Source organism: Haliaeetus leucocephalus, unplaced genomic scaffold, assembly GCF_000737465.1.
Source record: "Haliaeetus leucocephalus isolate CR32 unplaced genomic scaffold, Haliaeetus_leucocephalus-4.0 Scaffold751, whole genome shotgun sequence".
In the NCBI taxonomy this organism is placed as follows: domain Eukaryota; kingdom Metazoa; phylum Chordata; class Aves; order Accipitriformes; family Accipitridae; genus Haliaeetus; species Haliaeetus leucocephalus.
The window spans coordinates 3,607,314-3,628,754 of record NW_010973187.1 but is presented as its reverse complement, the minus strand read 5'-3'; the positions used below and the strand labels follow the sequence as shown (position 1 = coordinate 3,628,754).

The 21,441-nt window shown below is 41.4% G+C and overlaps 1 protein-coding gene across 1 annotated transcript in view; it reads left to right on the top strand.

Annotated features, from left to right (window-relative positions):
- The first annotated feature begins 210 nt into the window (after positions 1-210).
- GRAMD4 (GRAM domain containing 4) overlaps positions 211-21,441 on the top strand; it is a 50,191-nt gene continuing 28,960 nt past the window's right edge. The window contains exons 1-2 of the mRNA XM_010580856.1: positions 211-415; positions 9,135-9,255. Coding sequence (XP_010579158.1) covers positions 254-415; positions 9,135-9,255 — 283 coding nt within the window. The 5' untranslated portion in view covers positions 211-253. The remainder of the gene's footprint in view (positions 416-9,134; positions 9,256-21,441) is intronic.

The window sequence follows — 21,441 nt, the reverse complement described above, 5'->3', positions numbered from 1 at the left end:
TAAATCATCAACTACTGAAAAACAAACCATGCATCTGTTACACTGGGGAAAAAATGCCTGTTAAAAAGCTAAGCTGCAGCATGTTTTTCCTCCAGTGCCAGGAAGGCCCTTGAAAGATGGTTAGAAGTAGTTAGCGATTAGAATGTGTGTATTTTGGTTTATTGCAAGCTTTCTAAAGTACTCTTGATGTCTTGTTTCTTGCAGAGACTCCAACCGTCATGTTAAGGTAAAGCAGAAAAGTGCAGTGCTGAACATGCTAAAGAAGTTGGACAAAATAAGGTTCAGAGGTCACAAGAGAGATGAGTTCCTTGATTTAGCAGAGTCTCCAAATGCTTCAGACACTGAATGTGGAGATGAAATCCCGGTGAAAATACCTCGAACATCAACTCGAGACAATGAAGAGCTGAGAGACCCTGTAAGTACTTGACTTAAGTATCGTTACAGTATGTTATATAGTTGTCAGACAGAAAAATAACAGAAATTAATAATTCTTTGTCCCTATATTTTGGATTTAACACTTGAAGATTTGTGGACTAGGAAGTAAACTTCCAGTAATAGGCTTCCATTTTGTGGAAAGATCAATTAATTTCTTAGTATTAGGGTTCCTTGTCCCTACCATTGATTTTAAATGCTGTGGGTTGACAGGCTTGTTAACCTTGGATGTGCTTCTGAATGCTGTCTAGTTTGTGTTTCGTTGAACTACTGATGAACACATCTGAAGGAAAGACTTCAGTCTGAGGAGCTCAGATCTGCTCAAGTGGCACTGGCCAGGACTATAGGGATAAGACTTCTGGTGGCTTCGTTAGAGTTAGAGTGTCACACCACCTTGTTCTTCACTGCAGTGTTGTATCCAGTAATGCTTCCATGCTATAGAGGTGTTTTAAACCTATGCAGGAGGTGAGCAAGACTCTTCAGGTGCTAAAACTTTTTGGTGCTTGTAAGCAGAAGCACCCAAACAGACCTACCTTTTTAAAAGACACTGTTTCAGGAAAAGTTAAATATTAGTTAAAAAAAAAAAATCCTGCTTTAACTGTTAAAAAATGACTGTGGATCCTTGAGCTTGGAGTTCTACAATCTAAATTAAGATATGTCCATCTAACTGTATTCTAGCATGTGACTTGGAAGTCAGAATTTGTACCACCCTATTTGGAAACTCACTGTGCAGTTTTTATACCCAAAATGGGGTCAGGCTATTGTCTGAAAGCTCATTTCTAGAAGCACAGGGCTTGCTCGCCGCAAGTGTTAAACTAAAAGACTTCAAACTGTATATGCTTAAGCATCTCCTTTGAGGTTGGCAGCTTGTATCCTGTTCTGTAGCTATTAGTTTTTTTAAATTTAAGTGGGCTTGTATGGTATCACAAACAATCCTGCTTATATGGAGCTCTTTTGCCAGAATTTTTTTCCTATGATCATGGAACAAACAACTGGTAATGACAGAGCGTTTTTTGGTCACAAAAAGTCTATCACATGAAATCCTCAAGCTCCTCAGACAAGGAAGTCTGCTGAATGCCTTTCCTTTGCTCTTATTCTACTGAAGACATCTGTCATTTGTTAAGATGTAGGTATTGTGTATACTGGGACTAATCTGTGCTTCTGCCCTTCCAACGTGGTATTTTCTGAGTTTTTTGTAGGTAAATACTGGCAGTAGGTAAAAAACTCAAGGCATTATATTTATGCGTGGAGAGCAGGGAATAAATACCCTTTGTATCTAATCAGAAGGATCTGGATGGCAGAACTGCAGGCTACAGAAAGATCTGTCTGAAACCATAGATACTATTTTCTGTATTTCTTGAGGAGGATAGCAGCTCCAGGATGGTATGGCTGAGGGAATAGCAAGGTAAAACTACAGTTTTCACTGGTTATAAAGCCTTACAGCTGCGCATCTGCGGTGATGGTCTCTGTTTTCTCAAATTGTTGAGCTCAGTGTGCTGAGAAGGTAATTTGAAGAGAAACACTTTGCTTTCTGGCGGATGACATACTGTTAAGTAGGCTGTCATGATCTAAGTCCTTGGGATACAGTTGAGTATAGTTCTTTAAAAACAGGGAGAAAGGGAGAGAGGAAAGCAACAACAGCATCAGACTTGTTTTGCCCTGCTCATGATGTTCGAGAGCTCCAAACCGTGTGTGATGCTGGAACAGCCTAAGAGCAGCAGCTGTGTTACAGATAGGAGCGAAATAAGCAAACTTGTATGAGGAAGGAGATCTGACATGTAAGGGATGAATTTCAGATGGGAAGTTTTGGGGGATTAGCACTTGCCCCTTGGAGGCATCTGCCCACTAAATGCTGACGCCCATCCATAAAATGAAGGGAGAAGAAATAATCCCCTGTGCTGCAGAGGTGCCAAGAGTAAAGAAAGTACTGCTTGTATATTTAAGTCAATATTAAGGTAGCGGCTGAGATCATGTAAACAGGGCAATTCTGAATTATGTCTCTGTTTCTTATTGAGATCATATGGTTGAATTGTGCCAGAATTGTTTTTAATTTGGTGACTAAAACTCAAATTGCAGGGTGGTTTTCTTTTATAGGCTCTGTAAGCAGCTTAGTGTTATACTTTTATTACACTGATCATGAGAAGACCAAGTCTTGGTTTCTTCCTGTTTAATACATTTGCAGAACTGTTGAAAGCATACAAAAGTCATTGCAAGTCTTCTGCATAAACTGAAGTTAGGCTGCGTGTCTTTTCAGATAGATGTAAGCTATACTGTGCTTCCACTTCTGTTGCTTCACTGTTTCTATTAAAATCTGAGTACAGAACTCATGGGCTTGAAAGAGCAAGATTGGTAGCTTGGAACTGAGCATAGGCATGCAAAATTTGAGTCCTGTTCCCCTTATCCACGTCTTCAATATGTAGATGTCTCTGACTCCGCTGTCAGCCATTCCCTTGACAAAGGCTTCATCTCTGCTCCTCCTCTCTACTACTTTATTTTTTTTGGGGGGGGGGGGTGTGATGTTCTTTTTTTGTGGGTGTTGGTTGGTTGGTTTTTGGGTAGGTTTTTTTTCAGTCTGGTATAGTAATCATGGAGCCATTAAAGGAAGATCTCTGTCTATTAGTACAGCACAGTCATATGAATGAAAGGCCCTTCTGTACTGAGCCTCAAGGGTACGTAATGCACTTAGAAATGTGCACATTAGGTGCCTCTTCTTTATATAGGTGTCTGAACTTGACAGGTGTATGCAAAAACTTGCCACAGATGGAGGTGTTAGAGTAAAAAGCCTGGTCATAAAGACGTGTGACTGCAGAACTCTGACCACCTGCAAAGAATGCATCCTCTGTTGCACATCTCCAACAAGTGAAGAGAACGTTCAGTCCCAGGCCACAGATACAGCAGTGGGACTTAGTCCCAACACTTTACATGTCTTGCTGAAGTAGCATGTGCAAAATTTACACCCTGTGGAAAGACAGAAAGGATGGACAGATGAGGTCATCTTATATTCTTTTTGTTAAAACTTGAGCTTTACCTATTTAGTTCAATAATAAACTTCTTAACTCATGTTTGGGTAAAGCACACAGCTAGATTCTGGTAGGAGGGCCCTGCAGTTGGAAGGATTTGTTATTTTCCTTTGAATTCTCCTTAGCGGTTGCTGACACTTTTTTGTTCAAGGGTGTCTTTTAATTTGAACTAGTTTGGTTTCAGCTTACAGGCTGGCTGTTTGCTTGTGTGCGTACTTTTCCCCTCTCATTTAAGTGCCCTGACTACCAGTTATGTCTTGGGCAGCAGGTACTTTCTTAGGTCTCTGTGGGTACTTGGGCACTGTGATCAGATCATTGCCAAGACAGCTGTGTTGGTTAACAAATTAACTCTTTGCTGAGCATCTCTTTCAGTTCCTGAATGGCTTCCCAGATTTCTTCCTCCCTTCCCTCTTTACCATAGGTGGTTGGTTTGTTGTTGTTTTTTTTTTAAAGCAAGGACATTCAGCACTGTATGCAGCACTGTTATTTCTGCATTGTTTTGTAAAAACACCACAATCACTAAATAGATAGAGGGTGTAACCTGGTCCATTCCTACTTCCTCATAGTGAACGTATCAGCATTTGTCTTGTTGTGATGTTGGAAATTTAGGTAATGTTGCTTGCTTGGTAATTAAAGTCCCCATTATTCAGTGCTATCATGGTTTCCTATTCTGTAGATGGGTTCCTTCCAGCTAGATCACAATTCTGCACCTAAAAAAGCTTTAAAACATTGCTCTGGCAACTTGATTTGCTAAGATGCAAATGTTCAGGGAGGGGGACTATGCCCTGAAAATTATAGCCTGCCCTTGTATTTGCCAGTTCTGGCTTGATTTGCCTAATTTCAACTGATATTTTGTGGTATAGATGAATTTATGTTCTCTTAATGTGACAAATGCCCTGTTTTTATAAAAGGGGAGAAAATGTTCAGTACTACGTACAGGTATGTGAATGAACTCGGTGCAGAAGAGGATCACATCCCCTTCGGCAGAGGGGGGAAAGAACAAATTTGTGTTTAAATCTGTGGAGGTTCTACGCTAACTTGGCAGTGAGAATTACAAGTTGAAGCGCTCTTGTACCTGGCATATTGTACTGAAATCTGCAGTCTAATCTACTTATGCAAGTTCCCTGCCAGTGTGCTAGGATTAAATCTGAGTTATTGTGGTACAGAAAACATTAAATTAATTGCTGTTGCAGTACAGTTTGGCTTTTCCTGAAACATGTCAATTAAAACCTTAAATGCTTCTGTATCGGTCACCTCATTTACAGTGATTGGAAGGTATAAAGCATGATGCAAACATTACAATTAAGATTAAAGTCTCTAAACCTGGCTAGTGCTAGATTTTTTTAAATTTATGTAAAATATAGCTGTGTTTTAGGAGCTTGCCAATATGGGTATGCTTCCAAGAATAGCTTCTAAGGATTAACTATTCATGCAGATGCTTTTGTTCTTGAGCAGTGTTGTTGGGTTTTCCCTTTCCTTACAGCAGGTAAATGCAGCAGCCACAGGGAACCGTTTCATAATTTGAAGTAAGAAAATACACATAAAGTGTCAGTTGAGAAACTCAGGAGGCTGCAACCTCTCTAGCAAGCTCTGTGTTTTGTTGTATTACTGAAGACTGTTTCCCCTGCCCTGCTTCACTGCTTAAATGAATGCAAGTTAAAATTTTGTATTTTAAACTACCTCTTCCCTGTGTCGTATCCCGGCCACTGCCGGGCCCTGAGGAGTGACTTGGGTGGATGGTTACGCCTCTGGGCTTGGCATGCCGTGTCCTCGCTGCTCCCCATCCTCTGTGTTTGAGAACTGCTCCTCCCTAAGTTAATGACAAACTTGGAAATGAGACCAGTGTTTTGTTAGATATTCCTGGAGAAGAATAATCTGCATACGATGTTGTGCAATTAAAATAAAAGGAGAGAGTTGGCCAGTTACGTTTCTGTGTGATGCTGAAGATGTGCTGTGCTGCGGGTGGAGAGGACAGATCGGCATCTGCTGGGTTAAGTGACTTAGACCTTTTCTGTGGCTGTACAGCAACGGTGGCGTCGGTGCTCGGCACACAGAACAAAATCCCGTGGCTCGCAGGATGAAGGGGATTCGGGGAGGGAAGGGAGAGAACTCTCAGGTTGGGAGGTGCTCTTATGAAAAGCCTGAACTGCAGATGGCTTGAAAAACACATTTGTGGGGAGATGCGTTTTTTCGGATCCAGAGCTGGATGTGGCTTGGAGCAGCAACTCTGAACTCTGATAGTGGGTTAGAGGCAATCTGTTGTCATCAGAAATCTTCTTTTAACCCCTCTGTCTCTGACTCCACGCTCAACTCTGGCATTTTGCTGGCTTCCTAGGCACCGCCAAGCCTTGTGTGCGGTCTTCACTAAGCAATAGTGATTGCCAACATTTTAAGAGGGCTCCTGTGTCAAATACTGTCAAAGCTAGAGGTGCAGAAGGAAAAGCAGAAATCTGTGGAAGCCTTCAAGGCCTTTACTGTGAGTCAGAAGCAAGAAAGGGCATCTGTACAGTACAGTGTAGTTAATCCAGCCCAAGTCCTAGCACTAGCCTACAGAGGCAGCAGAAAGGAGAAACCTTTACCCAGTTAACACTGGAATTAATACAAGATCATTTTTTGTTAACTTGTGAGTTGAGTCAGTGATGCTAACTTCAGACAGAGGTACTTTATGAATTCAGAGGCAGGCAGTTGACTTCCAGCAAATGTACAGACGTTAGTTCTTATCTTTTTAGCCTGTTAACACCTCTTGACAGAACAAGGTATGTTGGTGTGGGGAAGAAACTTCTGGACAAAAGAACCATCTGCCTAAATGTCTCCCGTATCACTGTCCTGGACATTCTAAATGCTTCTAAATTGTATTCATTAATATGTTATGGTGTCACTAATTTTGGAAATGGATGCTTTATTTTCCACCAAACTTGTATCACCATGTATCTTACTACTCTGTTTAAAACATTTTATCATTACACGATAATTACATGATCTTGCTCCTAGTATTCTTAGCAAGCAGCCTTATGTTTTAACTTAGTGGATTTTTTTTTTTTCTTTTTTCTCTAACTTAGGTCATTGTAACCTTTTGTGTTAGTTTAATGATGTGTACCCTCCTGGTTTTTAACCCATCAACTGATGTCAGACTTCTTGGATCCAATGCTTTAGCAGATAGACACATTTGGAAACTTTCAGAATGAGTCCTGTTAACTTGCATTACTGCCCGCAGTGCTATGCACCTCTTGCTTTTTCCTTCTTCCAAAGAGGCACAGCCAAGGTATCCTGGGCTTTAATTAATGTCTTAACATCTCTGAAAGAAGCAAAAGTAGAGCTGGTTCTCTAGATGGATTTCTGAAATGTAGCTCACCTCTGGGTGAAATACCTTACAAGTATCTTCAATGAGGTTGAAAACTTGAATATACTTAGATATTTGCTAGCCCCTTCTTCCTCTCATCCCTCACCTCAGCCTCTGTGCTCCTGTCCCCACCACAGCCCATGGGGTTGGGGAGCAGGGACTGGTTGGGCAGGTCTAGGCACTGGGCTGATGTGCAGAGCCCAGGTGCATTCCTGATGAGTACAGCATCTTGCTCTTTGACCTATACATGATTTTATTTATTTATTTATTTTTAAACAGTGGCACTGTTCCTTTAGACCATTCCGTATGAACTCCTGCGTGCTGGGAGCTGAGATTGTCTCTTTGTACCAGATATGGATATACAGTATGGAAAGCCATGCTTCAACACCTGGGCAGCAATCTATATTTTAATAACACTTTCCTTGTGGTTGCCTGTAGAGTGTGTTGTAAGGGTGCTGCTGTTCGACTTCAGCCAGGCCAACCTCCTTGGGACCCTCCAAGTGTCTGGCAAGTGATAACACTGAATCTTGCAGTGTAAATAAATATAGCCCAGCTCTATTGATAAGAAATCAACACAGAGGTTAATTGCCATCCCATGCTCGTCTGAAAACAGGCAGCAGTTGCTCTTCAGCAGGCTGGAGTGGTTGCAAATGGCATGTCTTACTGCACCTCTCTGGCTAAAGGCAGGTGTGAACGGGAAATGTGGAGCACGGGGAGGAGGATGCTGTGCTGCAGCTCCCCGTGTGAGGACTGCCCTGGGGTCTGTCCGTCTCTGCTATGGCGTGGTTCATGCCGGCTCCAAAATGGGAAGCAGCGCAGGGCTGCTGCTCAGCTAACAGCTTCTGCTCCTCATTGGGGCTAGCAGTGTTGGCACAGTGCTGTGTGGGCGTGTGTTGCTTTTGGGGCTGGAAATAGCATCTCTGCTTGGCACTGTGTTGAGCAAGCCCAGGTGGGGAGTTGCTGCCAGGTAAACGCTGTGCAATAAATGCCTTCAGAGTGCTAATTTGCCTGTATAGACAAATTCTGAGGCTTAAACTCAGCATCTGTTCAGCTCAAGCAAGAAAACAGATGTTTAATAGGTATCTCCGCACTGTTTTATCTTAAAAGTGCAAATCATTCCCAACAGTGAAAGTACTTTGCTGTCAGTGAGCTTTCTGCACATATTTCCTAAAACATAGAAATGTCTTTTAATTAAGTCTCTTGTAGATTAGTTGAGTTCATATATGTATGTAATTTAAGCTGTCATGATTAAATGTATGCAAGCTGACTTTTGAAAGCAATACAGTTCCTGTATGTTTTCAGGGCTCAAACAAAGGGTGGGGGAATGATTAGGATAGGTAAATAAATCTCTTTTTGTCTTGAGGTCATTTCTTAGGTGTAGGCTTCTGTAATCTAGCACTTTGATTTTGAGTACAAACTGTTGGAGAAGCTCCTGTAATACTTGTTGGCAGACTTTTTGTACCTGGTGGGGGCTGCACACAGTGCCTGAACAACCTTTACCCAGGAGATGCCCTCACCCACCCTTTCCACTGCTGTCTGAAAATGCCCACTTTGAGGGAAGGACAGCATCACCTGCCTTCTGCTGTGTGGGCTTGGGGCTTTTCTGTGCTCACTTCATGGAGGTGGTGGTTGTCATTGTCATTCCTAACTAATCAAATTGCTCTTCAATTCCAGCATTCTGCAGTATTTCCAGTGCTGAATTTGTTCAAGGGGTGCTGGTAAATCTCTCGAGACATGCAGTCTCCTGACTCCCCCCTCTCCTGGCCTGCCAGGATGAGCTTCTGGGCACTGACCACATCCTTCAGCAGTAACTGGGCTGTGCTGGAGGTTGGGGAGCAGGGAACCCTTTCTGTGCAGAGAAACCGTGGTCTTCAGAATTACACACTTCATAAATGGATATTAAAATAGACAATATGTGTTTTCTAATAGCTCAGTAAATATCTAGAAAAGTATTACATTTGCTAGCTTCACAATTTTATATGTAAAGTATGTTGAATTGACAGTTCGTTTAATAGGAAGAGGAGAGGAATAGTATGCCTTTTAAGTCAGCAGAAGAAAGGCTAAATGATGATGCAGCAGAACTGGTAAGGGGGGGAAAATATCTTTGTTTTCTGTAACTCCCTGAGGTCTGCAGAAGTGCGTTCTGTAAACTCACATGGGAGAGATGCTGTGCATTTGATTAGTTTTCACTCATTTATTTTGGTAATTTAATGCTGAATAAGAGGCATGCAGAGTTGTTGATACTTGCATCTTTACTGCCCCAGAAGTAAGTTGATGTATTTAAATGACAAAAAAAAAAAAATGTGCCTCCGAGCTGTGAGTGTGTTCTGGCTTTCTTATAGGCTGGTCCAGGGACCATCATCATGGCTTCAGGAGTCCAGGATTTTAACAGAACAGAGTCTGACAGACTGAATGAGATCAAAGGTCACCTGGAAATAGCCTTACTGGAAAAACACTTTTTACGTAAGTATAAAATTAATGCTCTGTGGAAAGGAATGGTTTAAGCCTGCTGAAATAAGGCTTCTCTAAACTGCAAAAGTTGGCATCAGAATTTTGAGGTGTGCTTGATGTGTGGATAGCGCGTGGACTGATGCTTCCCTAGGAGGAACTTAAAAGTATTCTCAGGGTTTCTGGGTCACTTGGGTATTTTTGTCCTCATTGCATTCTTCACAACATACCTCACTACATGACAAAGGCTGCTTAGTTGAAGTCTTGGTGTTGACATCTGCAGGTTATCTTAGAATTAACTCAACCTTAGTGTGGTTGCAGTAGGTGTTTTTTGTCTAGTAGTAATTGTAAGAAGAGATTTCTGAAGGGGTGACCAATATATTTCCTTGGCAGCTGTTTCAACAAGTAATATGTCTTAAAACACATGTCTCTTAACAGTATATGAATTACCGGTAAGTGTTGTAAGAAATACAGATAAGAATACCTATAGATTTCAAGTGTTACTTGTTAGGGTTTGTGTGTATGTATATGTGTGTGCATATGAGACAAAATTGTCATTCATGGCTAGAGGCACCTGTGAGACTTTTGGGGTTTTACCTCAGCAGATCTGAACTGCTGACTTGTAAGACAGGATAGTTAAACCAGAAAAGTGGAAGACAAGCATTCCTTTAACTTGACAAAGTAGAGATCTCTGTAATAAATCAATGAGAACTCTTGCTCAGTTGCTTCCCAAAATAATCATTTTAATGGATTATTTTTGAACTTTAGGGTATAAGGGTTGTTTTTATGTGTTCAGAGCTTGTCAGATATTTTCTAAGGGGTAGAAGTAACAAGGCTATAGATTCTACTCAATTTCTAGGTTATAATCTAACAACAAGACTTGTGTTTTCATTTGGCAATATTTCTTTGATATTTATCCCCCTGTGTGTGTGAGAGGGAGGCCTGATAAAGGAGACTGGGCAAGAATTTATAGCGAGCTGCTATCAGCTTCCACTGATATCTGGAAGAGGTATCATGATTGGAGTATCAAGCAAAAACTGAAAGCTCTGTTTGACTTGCCTTGTTGGTTTCAGTGATTTATTTGAATTCTTATTTAACTGTGCAGTACGGAGTTACCACGTACTCCTTCCATCCCCAAAGAGATACTGCTTAAGGTCCTGTTATCAAATTGTTTTTTAAACTAGATGGGACATTTGTGATTTCCTCATGTAATCTGATGTGTAACAAACAGTAGGACTTCCCAGAACTGATTTCTGATTTGAACTAGGACATGCTTTTTGCTGTAAAAACATGATAGGGTTCCCAAATACTTCCATGGCTGGTGAATCCATTCTCAGTCCTTAGTATATGCTTACAGTAACTACATGGGGCAGGCATTTTTGTGAATGTGTTTAGTCTTCAGGCTCTTGCTGTATTTTGAAAACCTTCTGATCAACTATGTTACTACTTCTAGCTCAATCTTTTTCCTTTGCGCAGACCTTTGTAGCAAACTCCAAGGTAAAGGGTAACGAAGCTCACCCTTTCACATAAACTTTGAGCAGATGGTCGTATGTTCAGGCCAATGGGGTGGTTCAGCTGAGTGGCATGGGTCAGTCCTCGGTGTCTCCAGCCCTTACTGCTAGGTCAAGAGCTCTCCACTAAAGCCTGGGGTTTGCTGTAGCTGCAGTTATAGAGTTGTACTGGCAAGTTGGTCGTAACTCTGAACGTAAAAACAGGAGGAAAAAATGGTAAACTGGTAGAGAAATAAGTGCAGTAAAGCTTATCCCTTATTCCCCTACACATTCAAAGTTTTGGGCTGAAATATTTAACTATGTTTGTCAGTTGGGAGTGAAGTAGGAGCTCACTTTTTGGATATGGTTCCTGTATTCTTCTGTTTTCTTCGTCCTTCGCTTTGAGTTAATGTTTTGGGTTTGGTTTTTTTTATGTACTAGAAATGCTTTGTTATTTTTTTTCTTCCCAAAAGTGAATTGATGATGAGTAGAAAAACATTCTTGAAATGTGCAGTTTGTTTACTTTAATTTGCCCTTGGAAGAAGGCCTGATCATTATTGTTTTTAAATCCTATTGCTGCAGTAGGTGTTTTTCAAGAAGGCTAGTCACTCAGCTGTATTTGCATACTATTTTTAATTATGGAATTCCTTAAGGACACCTTGCTGTAATTGTATTTTTGCATAAACTGTTTGCCACTTCCTCTTACTCCATTTCTTCCAGCTAGGTGTGCAAAAATCAAAGCAACTGCTAGTATGTGGGGGAAATATTTAAGGTTCCATGGATTTGCTTTTTAATGTGTTGAGTTTCTAATCATTATTAGCCTGATCCTGGCTTTATTTTTGCCTCTTCTGTAACTCTTATTTGTATTGGTGTGTCATGAGCCAGGAGGTTTAAGGAGGAGAGATTTCCTTCCAGCTATGCATAATGTATAATGTACACATACACAACACAGCTACAAGTCAGTGTGGGTCTGTAGTTGCAGCCTGGCTAAAGGAAGAGTGAACTGGTAGTCTTCTCTAAACTCCGTTCAACCATTAGTAGGCACCAGTAAAAGGTGTAGTTTGGCCAGCTAGTATTTTCAGTGAAACACATCCCAAATCTAACTGTAGCCTCTACAAGCTGCAGAGGAAATCTGGAGCAAATAGTTACTGGATAAAAACAGTTGTCTGTAAAGGGAAAATACCTACATCTAAGATGTCAGATGAATCTCTTCCTTAGCAAAGAGATAATCTAAACATCGAGAAGTGAAGATGGAGAGGAATTGCTTAGTGTGTTGCATAGCTGTAAATGCAAATAAAATGTGACTGGAAACGCAAGGGATTTAAGCTGCAGACTGACAGGAGGATGAGGCACGAGGAGGAAGGGATCTTGGATAATGATGTTTTAAGCAAGGGAGGGATCATCTGACTGCTCCAGCTTGAAAGGGCTAAAGTTGCTTTTCCTGTCTGTGGGGGAATGTTCTTAATCTCCGTAAACTAATGGCTCCTTCTGAGCCATAGTACAGGAATGCTGAAAAAGTGTGTTGGGTCTGTCCAGACGGCAGTATCAGGGTGGGTTCTGCAGAACAAGTCTTGAATGCCTGCTGAATGAAAAGTGCAAAGAGCTTAGTTTGCTGGACCTCCAGATGCACGTGGATGGAAAAAGCTCTGTCTTGGAGCTGTCACCATCGGAATAATCTGCTTATAAAGGACTTTGTGTATTAATATAACTTGTTTTTAATGCACATGAACATTGCCTTGGTGCTGGCTAAAGGTTCAGGTAGGGAAGGCAACTGCTGAACTAGGGCAGCTGGGTTAATATCCTAAGGTTAGTAGTGGTTTTAGCACTTCTATTTCAAAATCTGGTTGTATCTAAACAAGAAATAAAAACTTGCTTGCTGCTTTTGCATTTGAAAGACAAAACTATAGGCAATACCTTTTTGGGTTTGCACCTTCCCGTTACCGTTTGTGCCTGGTTATGGAGGGCGGTTTTCCTGATATCAGCACTCTGGTCCCTGTGCTACAAGGTGCTTTGTAGGCACACGTGCATCCTATGGTTTACATGAAGTATTAGCTAGTTTTCATTCAAGGATGTTCAATCCTTTTGCAATGCTAATTTTAGCAGCTCGGGGAAGAGGAGGTGGTGGTAGCAGCAGCTAACAGTAAACAAACCAGGTGACTTAGAGAAGAACGTTAGTCATAAACTGGTAAATCTAAGAAATGCTGTGTGAGGATGAAAAGCTTTAGGAGGAAATAAAGTCCTCTCCCACAAGGGTTTTGCATTCTAGTCTGTACAGCAGGCTGTGGCAGGAGTCTCTAGGGGCTTACAAAACTGCTGGCTTTGGTTATGATTTTTATATCAACATTACAAAAGAAGTGAGGATTATGCTTTCCCATTGAAATTTCTGCTTTCCCACATTCTTCATTCTCATGTTCCTGTCTAAACCTTGTATGTGACTAACTTCCCATTGTTTTCTCTGGCTTCTCCATTTTGGTATAAATGACCCAATTATTCTTTGTAAGAAGAGCAACCTAGCAGAATGCAGACCTCATGAAAGTAGAGCTCTAGAAAACCATATGTGGTCCTTGGGCAGTTCTGGGGTGTTAGAAAGTGATAAACCTCAGAGGCGAAGTGTTTTGTAGTGGTTGTAACCAGCAAAAGACCTGTACTACAAAGTCCTGTTCTGTACAGAAATGCTAATACCTCCTTCAACAGCCATAGTAATTGTGTGCCACAAATTGACTATGAAGCTGAGTCAGAGTCTGACTCCCAACTGTGTCAGGACACCCTTGGTGTAATTTCTCCTGACATGAGGGTCAAACACCTGCTGCAGTAGCAGAGCTAGAGAAGAGCAGAGGAATAGTTTCACTGCATTGGTTTTGCTGTCGTCTTACTGACCTGGCAGCCTGTAGTCATTTTTGCTTTAGAAATCTTGAAGCAGAATAAAGAGTTGATTTAAGTAGCAGGTGAAGACCCTGGTAAGGGAGTAAGTAGCTGCTGTGTATATCTCAGCCACCCAAATACTGACTGTGGGCCATAGTAGCCATTCCTTGCTTAGATGGACAACCCTGGCCAAGGGATCCTGATGCTGCAGCATGGGCTGCTAAATAAAGCGTGCTGATGCTGGTGAGCACTGAGGCTGTGGTGGCAGTGGAGCTTACCCTGGGTTTCTCCCACCCTCTGCTCCTTCCCCTAAGCGCCCTCCTTTCTTTCAGCTTAAAATCCTGGACTCCCAGACACTGACAGGGTGTTTCCGAGAAATCTGCACACATCTGTCGAGCTTGTGGAGTTCATCTGATGAGGACTGTGGTTTGTGTATGGTGACTGGTGGGGAATCTTCTTGAACATCTTCCTTGGGCACCCAGAGAAGCCACAGTAAAAAGGCATGAGTCCAGGTTTTGCTGCAGAGCTGTCTGTTCATCAGAGCTGCTCTTGCTTGCTTTGTACTAACAAATTTTTTAAGTTTTTTTCAAGGTCTGACTTCTGAATGGGAGACTTCTCAAAACTCACAGAAAGTTTCTTAAAAGGTGTAGGAAAGGTTTTGATTATTCCCAGAGATGCTTACATGATGCACCATGTATATTGAATGCATGTCTAGCCTTCCTGGACAAAACACCCTCCAAAACTGGCTTCGTTTTCCTGGAAACGTTGTTGGAAGAGGCAATTGTGAGCAGGTTAGAGCATTTGCCTGGTGTTTAAGATGCCTCAGTACAGACAAAAGAGGATTCAGACCTCCATTTCTCATCTGTGAGAACTCTGCTCTGACTGATGGAGGATGGGTTGTGCTCTTGCTCTCAACTTGGCTTCCAAGAGCACAAGGTTCCCGAGAGCCTCTCCCGAGGTGAGAGGGAAAGAATGCAATTCCAGCCCAGCGCAGCAGCAGGCTGGAGTCCTGGGCTGGTCCTTGTTCCGGGACTGGCTTGTGCAATCTGCCCTCTTCATTGGATAAAGCATGGCAATGGTGGTGGCGTGAAGATGCCAGAATGCTGGAGGGTCCAACCCAGGAGGATCATGTGCCATCACGCTGCCTTTTCGTGGGGCTGGTTAACCAAAGCGCAGCACAGCGCTGACAGAGGTGTATTGTTTTCGCTCCTCCATGGGCTCAAACAGATGGTGCCTACGCATCGCTTTAAGTAGGTGGGATGTGCTCTTGCTTCTGCCTTTTTTTGGGTGCCCAACTTGGCTTCATGAATTGTGGAGTCGGTGTGAAAGCTCAGGCAGGGCAGTGGTCAGCGCTGCTGTGCCTGTCCCTTTTGTATAACTGGGTCAGAGATTTTGGGACCCCCATGTGGAACCTGCTCTTCCCTGCTCGGCTTAGTAACATAAAAGCCTTGGAAGAACCTACTGCTCTTCCCAAGCCAGACGTTGAAATGTTTATAGCTTGTTTCACTTCTGCCAAAAACAGGGAGTGAAAACAGTTCCTGCAATAATGACAAAATTTTTGCAATTCCCTTCATTTTAGATGGATTCTGCAACTCTTCTGGCATTTTTAGTCTCTGAAATTTCTGAAAATTCATGGAGCAGGAGTACTTTTCATGACTTTTAAGCTGGCAAAAGTGTATCTAGCAACAGAAAACTTCCCACTTGATATTTTGAGATGGGGATCTGTCTCAGTAAGCTATTGATTTTTAAGATAGTTCAGATATTTTCAGGAAGCTTAATTTAAAATCCTTCTGTAATGAAGGGGAAATGATCTTGTGTCTGTTACAACACAGTAAAGGTCTACTGAAAACACTGTATGTAAACGTAAAGTTACTAATTGGTTGTTAGCATAACTATTTTGTACATACCATAGTAATGACATCTTAATTCTTTCCAACCTCACCCACTTGAAGTGGGACATAACAGGAATGGTGAGAGAGGAGACCAGACCAGTTTGCATAGAGGAAGAAGATCTTGTCAAACATGATGTGCTTTGTAAATCAGTCTTCCTCATCACATGAGATAGAAGAGCAGTTTCACATGAAACTCTGCTATTGAGGTGAGGAAAATAGTACCAGGGGGAGTATTAATTGCACTAAGAAGCAGGATGACGGTTCAGATTTAACCTTCCCTCCACTGCTTCTGGATCAGAGTTGGCTTATTTCCTATCAGCGTAGAGAGGGCCCAGGCTGCTCCCCACCCTGTAGGCGTATGCAAAGACACTCAAAAATTGGTCCTCAAAAGCTATGCTTATTTTAAGTACTGGAACAGGAGCTCTGCCTTTGAAAGAGCAACGAGAGGCACAGCAGAATGATGGAAACAAAAAAAGTAAAAAGAGGGATTGTTTAACTGCCAAACCCATGTTAGGGGTTTTTTAAGGCAAACTCGTATGACTGTTTCTGAATATGACACATCACTTGTTGGTTTTGATGTGTGCAGGTAAACCAGACTGAGCTGGAGAAAGGTTATAGTGAAAATGTGGGTTTTATACTTAACTGTTTCATTTCTCCACTCTACCAAAACACCTATATAAAACAGGATAGAGAGGAGGAAAGGATATGCACTCAAAAAATCTAGCTTATCTTTAATGTTTCTCTCTGCTTTTTTGGCTTTTTATGACACCAATATTGCCATTAGAAAATCTTCTTTTTTTCCCCTTTTTTCTGTATGAAAGACTCATGCAAACAAGCAAGAGGCCTGACCAAAAGGGAAAACCATTAAATTGACAAAGCAAGGAAACAAGGTGTTCTCAAATGCAAAAACCCTCTGAACAGTTCTTCCTTCAGTTTTCTTTCTTTGCTGACTTGTTTTTGTTTGGTTTGTGGGTTTTTTCCCCTTATAATTAGCATGTGGATGTCTTGCTTTTTGTCCCCATTCATAGACTGGTTGGGTTAAAAAGAATCTTCATATGTTTTTAGCATTATTTTCTTCTAGAGAGTGTAGCTGAGCAAAGATTAGCTGAAGATAAAGTAGCTCAGGATGGGTCTTTTGGAGCAATAGGAAAAGAAGTTTTTGAGGAAGGAGGAATGAGAGTTCATTGAGGATTAGTTGTGTAGCTGAATGTGTGGACAACACATTTTGATCCCTGTATAGTAGTAGATCATGTGAGGTATTGAATTTGAGGTGGTGTCACATAAGCCCTGGGTAAGGAGAGTTAGAGATTAGAAGAACAAGAAACAAATAGTACACAATTAAGCTGTATCCAGTTATTGCTATGAATTGTGAACTTGTCTCCGGAGGAGTATATGAATTACAAAATAACTGGAAACAGGAAAAAAACAGGTTAGGGATTGCTGTTGTGGGTCCTTCCTCCATCACTGCTTGTTGGTCAGTGTTCTTTGTATGTCTTTGCATTATCAGAAGTGGTGGAGCGATTCCTTGTCTTTCAGAACACTGCAACTTGCTGCTGGTGTTTAAAATAAAGACTAAAAGCTCTTCAATGTCTATGTTAGTGAAAATAGACATGTTTTAAGACTCCTAACACCTTGTTAGTAATGTCATATAGTTGGTTTAGTTGGGACAAATTTAAAATATTAGCTTTCTGTAGGAGCTGGGGGTCTGGCAAAGGTAGAAGCTGCCTGCACTGGAGAAAACTCCGAATGTCTGGCTCTGTCAGCGTGGCTGGTGAGATCCAGTTTGACTGTGTGTGGTTGGGATTTAGTGCATTTAGTACCAACTAAACAACATCCTTGAACTCTGGTAATGTTCAGAGGGTTGTAGGGAGATTTGCCATAATTAACATAGACGTAGAAGGGTTATTTATATCTTGTTAAGTACTGGTGTTTCCCCATGTAAATATTACAGGGTGCATGTATGCTTTTGGGCATTTCTAGTTTTTTAACTTGGTCTCCTTAGGTTTAATACTAAACTGATTTGGTAGCTAGAAACAGTAGTCTGCAGTCTTTAGCTATGCTCTGAAAGAAATTTTTGGTCACTTTGTCCCAGAGGGGGATTTTGCAGCATACCTGTAGGCCTACGAAGGAATGCTATTATGTAAAACAGCTACTAGGAGACTCCCTAATCCACCTCCAATCCCCGCATTAAGGGAAACATCCGCTTTACTGCACATGCAGTATTGAATTAGAAATCCAAGCTGCTGCCACACCTTCCCAGCCTGATGTATCATCTTTCTTTTCGAAATACTACTCAGGTTCTGTTCAGTCTCACCTGAACTAAATACTTTGGTATCTAAGAGCTTTTTATCAAAGCATTTCTTACAAGCTTTTGTATTCTGAGGAGCAAACTGAAATTTTTCAGTTGCTGTAATGGCTGATGCCATATGATGACGCAACGAAGCGCTCAGTAGCTTGTCTTTTAGCAGTTGCGTGATAGCAGCTAAACTTTTTGAAACGTTAAATCTTTAAATTTAAATGATCAAATCCTTCAGGTGTGACAGTTATGTTACACCTAATAGAGGATAAAATGCTGTAGAAAAACTGAAATGGATAAATTTTTTTGGTAACCTGTGAGATGCATCGTGGATGATGCTCTTTCCTATGGGGTCAATTCTCCTAGGGTTTACAGTGCAGTAGTACTCAGGTTAATGCAGTTGAAATGCTATTGTTGCCCTGTCTCACAGACTTCTGAAGCTCACTTTTAAAAGTGCAATAGCATCCAGATACTGTCCTGCTTTTCTACAGAAGTTGACTTAGCTGGAGAGATTTTAAAGTGGTTTTTCTGGGTCACACTTGCTGTCACAACCTAAAGGGTTACCCAGCCTGCGGGTATATAGAGATTGTGACAGTGGGTTGGTAGGATTCTGTAATGCAGAAGGACACGGAGGCTTTTTACTCTAAATTTCTCTATTTTATTACAGTTTGCTACAAATACCACAAAAATCACTACTAGCAACTATACCTATGATTGATAAAGCAAATATACGTGTATGGAAAAAAAAGTATATATAAAGCTGTTACAAATTGTTGGCAGCAGTCAATAGTATGGCAGCAACCAAGTAGGTGTATACTATTACAGGTGACTACAAACTTAACACTGGTGAAGCAAACTTATCAATAATATAGCAGCAGATGTAATTATGATAGATTACTTACGCACATATACATATGTTTACAATAATACCAGTATTAAGCTTATTGGACAGATCTCAGAATGGGCCAAACCATCCCAGAAGTGGGAGGACAAACCAAACCCTCCCCAGCGAGGGTCCAAGATCTCTTAGAAAGTTTGTGTCGAGAGTTCAGCCTATTTAGGAAAGGAAAACTACATGCAGCATGGGAAGTTCTCAGAGAGAGAAGCTTCATTTTGGATAAAAATTAAGTCATTTTTATATCATAGAGAAATAAGGAGGTGTAGGACACCACCACTTCAGCAGCCAATAGATGCTATTAATTTCTGTTTTTTACCTGGAATAGCCAATAAATGTTGATGTTTTCTGTTCTCTCAGGCAAATTTTTATTTTTCCAGACTGTTTTCCTGTTCTTGCAGACAGAACAGCCAATGGCAGTTACCAATTCTTACTTTCTCAGGATGTTTTCTCCCTTTTGCAGACTATTTTTCACCTTTTCAGATGATAAGTTGCTGTTACAGTTCCTTGTTTTTGTGCTTATCAGTGGTATCTCAGGATGTCTCTGGTTTCTAGGTACCCATCTGTGTACTTCAAAGAGGCCAGCTGTACTTCTCAAGGATGCTTCTGGTTCCAAGGCCTAGTTCCCAGGCTGGCAGGCATTTTCTCATTTCAGTATTTCAGCAGACGTTTTCTTCTGTTAGTAATTTTCCCCTTCTAACCAGGTCACTGTTATGGCTACTCACATCACCTGCATGTCCAGTTAAGACATGCACTGAGCCTCTTGTAATATTTTAATGTTTCTTGCCCAGCAGGAGATAGGGAGCTGTGATTGATATGCCAAGGAGGGAAATTATGGAAGCCGATTCATCTTGGAGCTGAAGCCTGACCTTTTATGTTCTACCCTTTTGTGTGTGTGTGTGTGTGTGGAGTGGGGAGGTTGTTTGAATTTTGACTGGCTGAAGATGAAATCCAAGGAGCCCTCCCATTCTCATCGTCAAGGAGGATACTAATCTGTAAAGCTCAGTGGATAGATACCATGGTGAAATGTTTACAGGTTCTTCTCAAGGGTTCGTAACCTCTGCTCTTTGTAGCCAGCTTCACTGGTTCTGCAGGACGACCCCTTGGGGCTAGAGAAATATCCTCTGAAAGTGCCGTTCAGCTTGGTCAAATTGTAGATTATTTCAGGGGAGAGAGCAAGGAAGAACACCACCCCACCCTCTGCCATGGTTTCTGTTGCTTAGCAAACTTTAGAGTATTTAACTAACCAAACACAGAGGTTTTACAACACCAGACAGCACTGCTGCCAAGTAGCAACAAATACTGCTTTAAGGAGTTGGAGGGGCCAGAGCAGTCATAGTGGGGTGGATCTGAATTGCAGTCATGTATGTGAAAGTTAGGAAATGCTATGAAAGGTGAAGCTGTGACAATCCTTAATGATGGGGTGCTGTATTTTTATGTTTTGTTCTATAGGAGTTCTGCCCTGTTCGTTGTGTATCCTTTTACTCTGCCTCTTTCCATAAAGAATCTCTGGCACTGCTTGTCCTGCTAGTGGTCAAGTTTCTGGGGGTTGTTTTGGTTTTAGTAGAACAAGATGTAGCACAATCAGAACAACTGGAATTAAGGAAGCTGGAAGATCTGAGTAGACTTTCAAGGGCACCGAGGTTAATTTATACTACTTGTGGTTTTCTTATGTACACACAATGCATAGTCACTTCCTCTTTAAAAAAAAAAAAAAAAGTGCGTAGTGAAAAATTTTTTCCCTTTAATGGTCTTGAAGATAACAACCCTATGAAGCTTTGGAAGTTTTTGTGATATCTTCATGATATTGCACAAGGTCCAGTGCATTTAAGTGCAACAGATGTTTCCCCTTAGCTGTGTGCGTGCTCTTGTTCTGGAACAGGGTGAGCCCTTGGAAGTAGGGTAAACTAATTATAAACGTAGTTTTCGTATTGGATTTAAAAGTCCTTGTGGACACATGATTAGGAACAGCACCACGTATGGGTATGCCTTTTTGTCCATATCTTTCCATTTATTTACAGGAGAGACAATACCTGCTGCAACAGTGAAAGTTCCCTACCCTACCCTTCTAGCACTTTTAGTTGCTAGAAGATAACTTGGTTTATGTGCTCTGACTCTTCTTTCTGAGGTCACTAACGAAGCATCAATGGGGAGATGGCAGCACTCCTTTCTGTTTGGTGGAGTTCAACCTGTAGCCTCATGGTGGAAACTGTCATGTCCTCTTGATTTGTGTATCTTTTTCCTTTCTCCCCTAACTCTGTGCTCTAAATCTCTTAGCGCTGCAGGAATACAGATAATCTAGTACCACCTAACTTGCACAGCAAGTAAAATAAATGATCAAAGGTACTGCACAAGGGCCTCCTTCAGAGGTGGGAGTGTTTGTCAGTTCCTCTGAACATTTGCACTAGGGCTTCAGACCTTCTCAAGATGCATAATGATTGGAGTCAGAGAGGGTCAGATATCAAAATTATCTGACTAGCAAAGGTTTACAAGGCAATACGTGAAAATAAACAGAAGAGGTTGCTGGAGGGTATGGCGTAATACACGAATCATGTAAAAACAATGTAAAACCTCAACCCTTGTGTCTGTGGTGATGGTGGAATTAGCAAGTATTTTCTGTACTGGTTTGCTGTAAGCTTGAAATACACCTGCTGTTCTACAATTTATTGCTGATACTGAACTTAAAAACCAGCCCAGAGACCAAAATGTAGAGTAATTTTTTTGTTTAAAAAAGAAAAAAAAAAAAAAGAGAGGGATTCCCAGTTG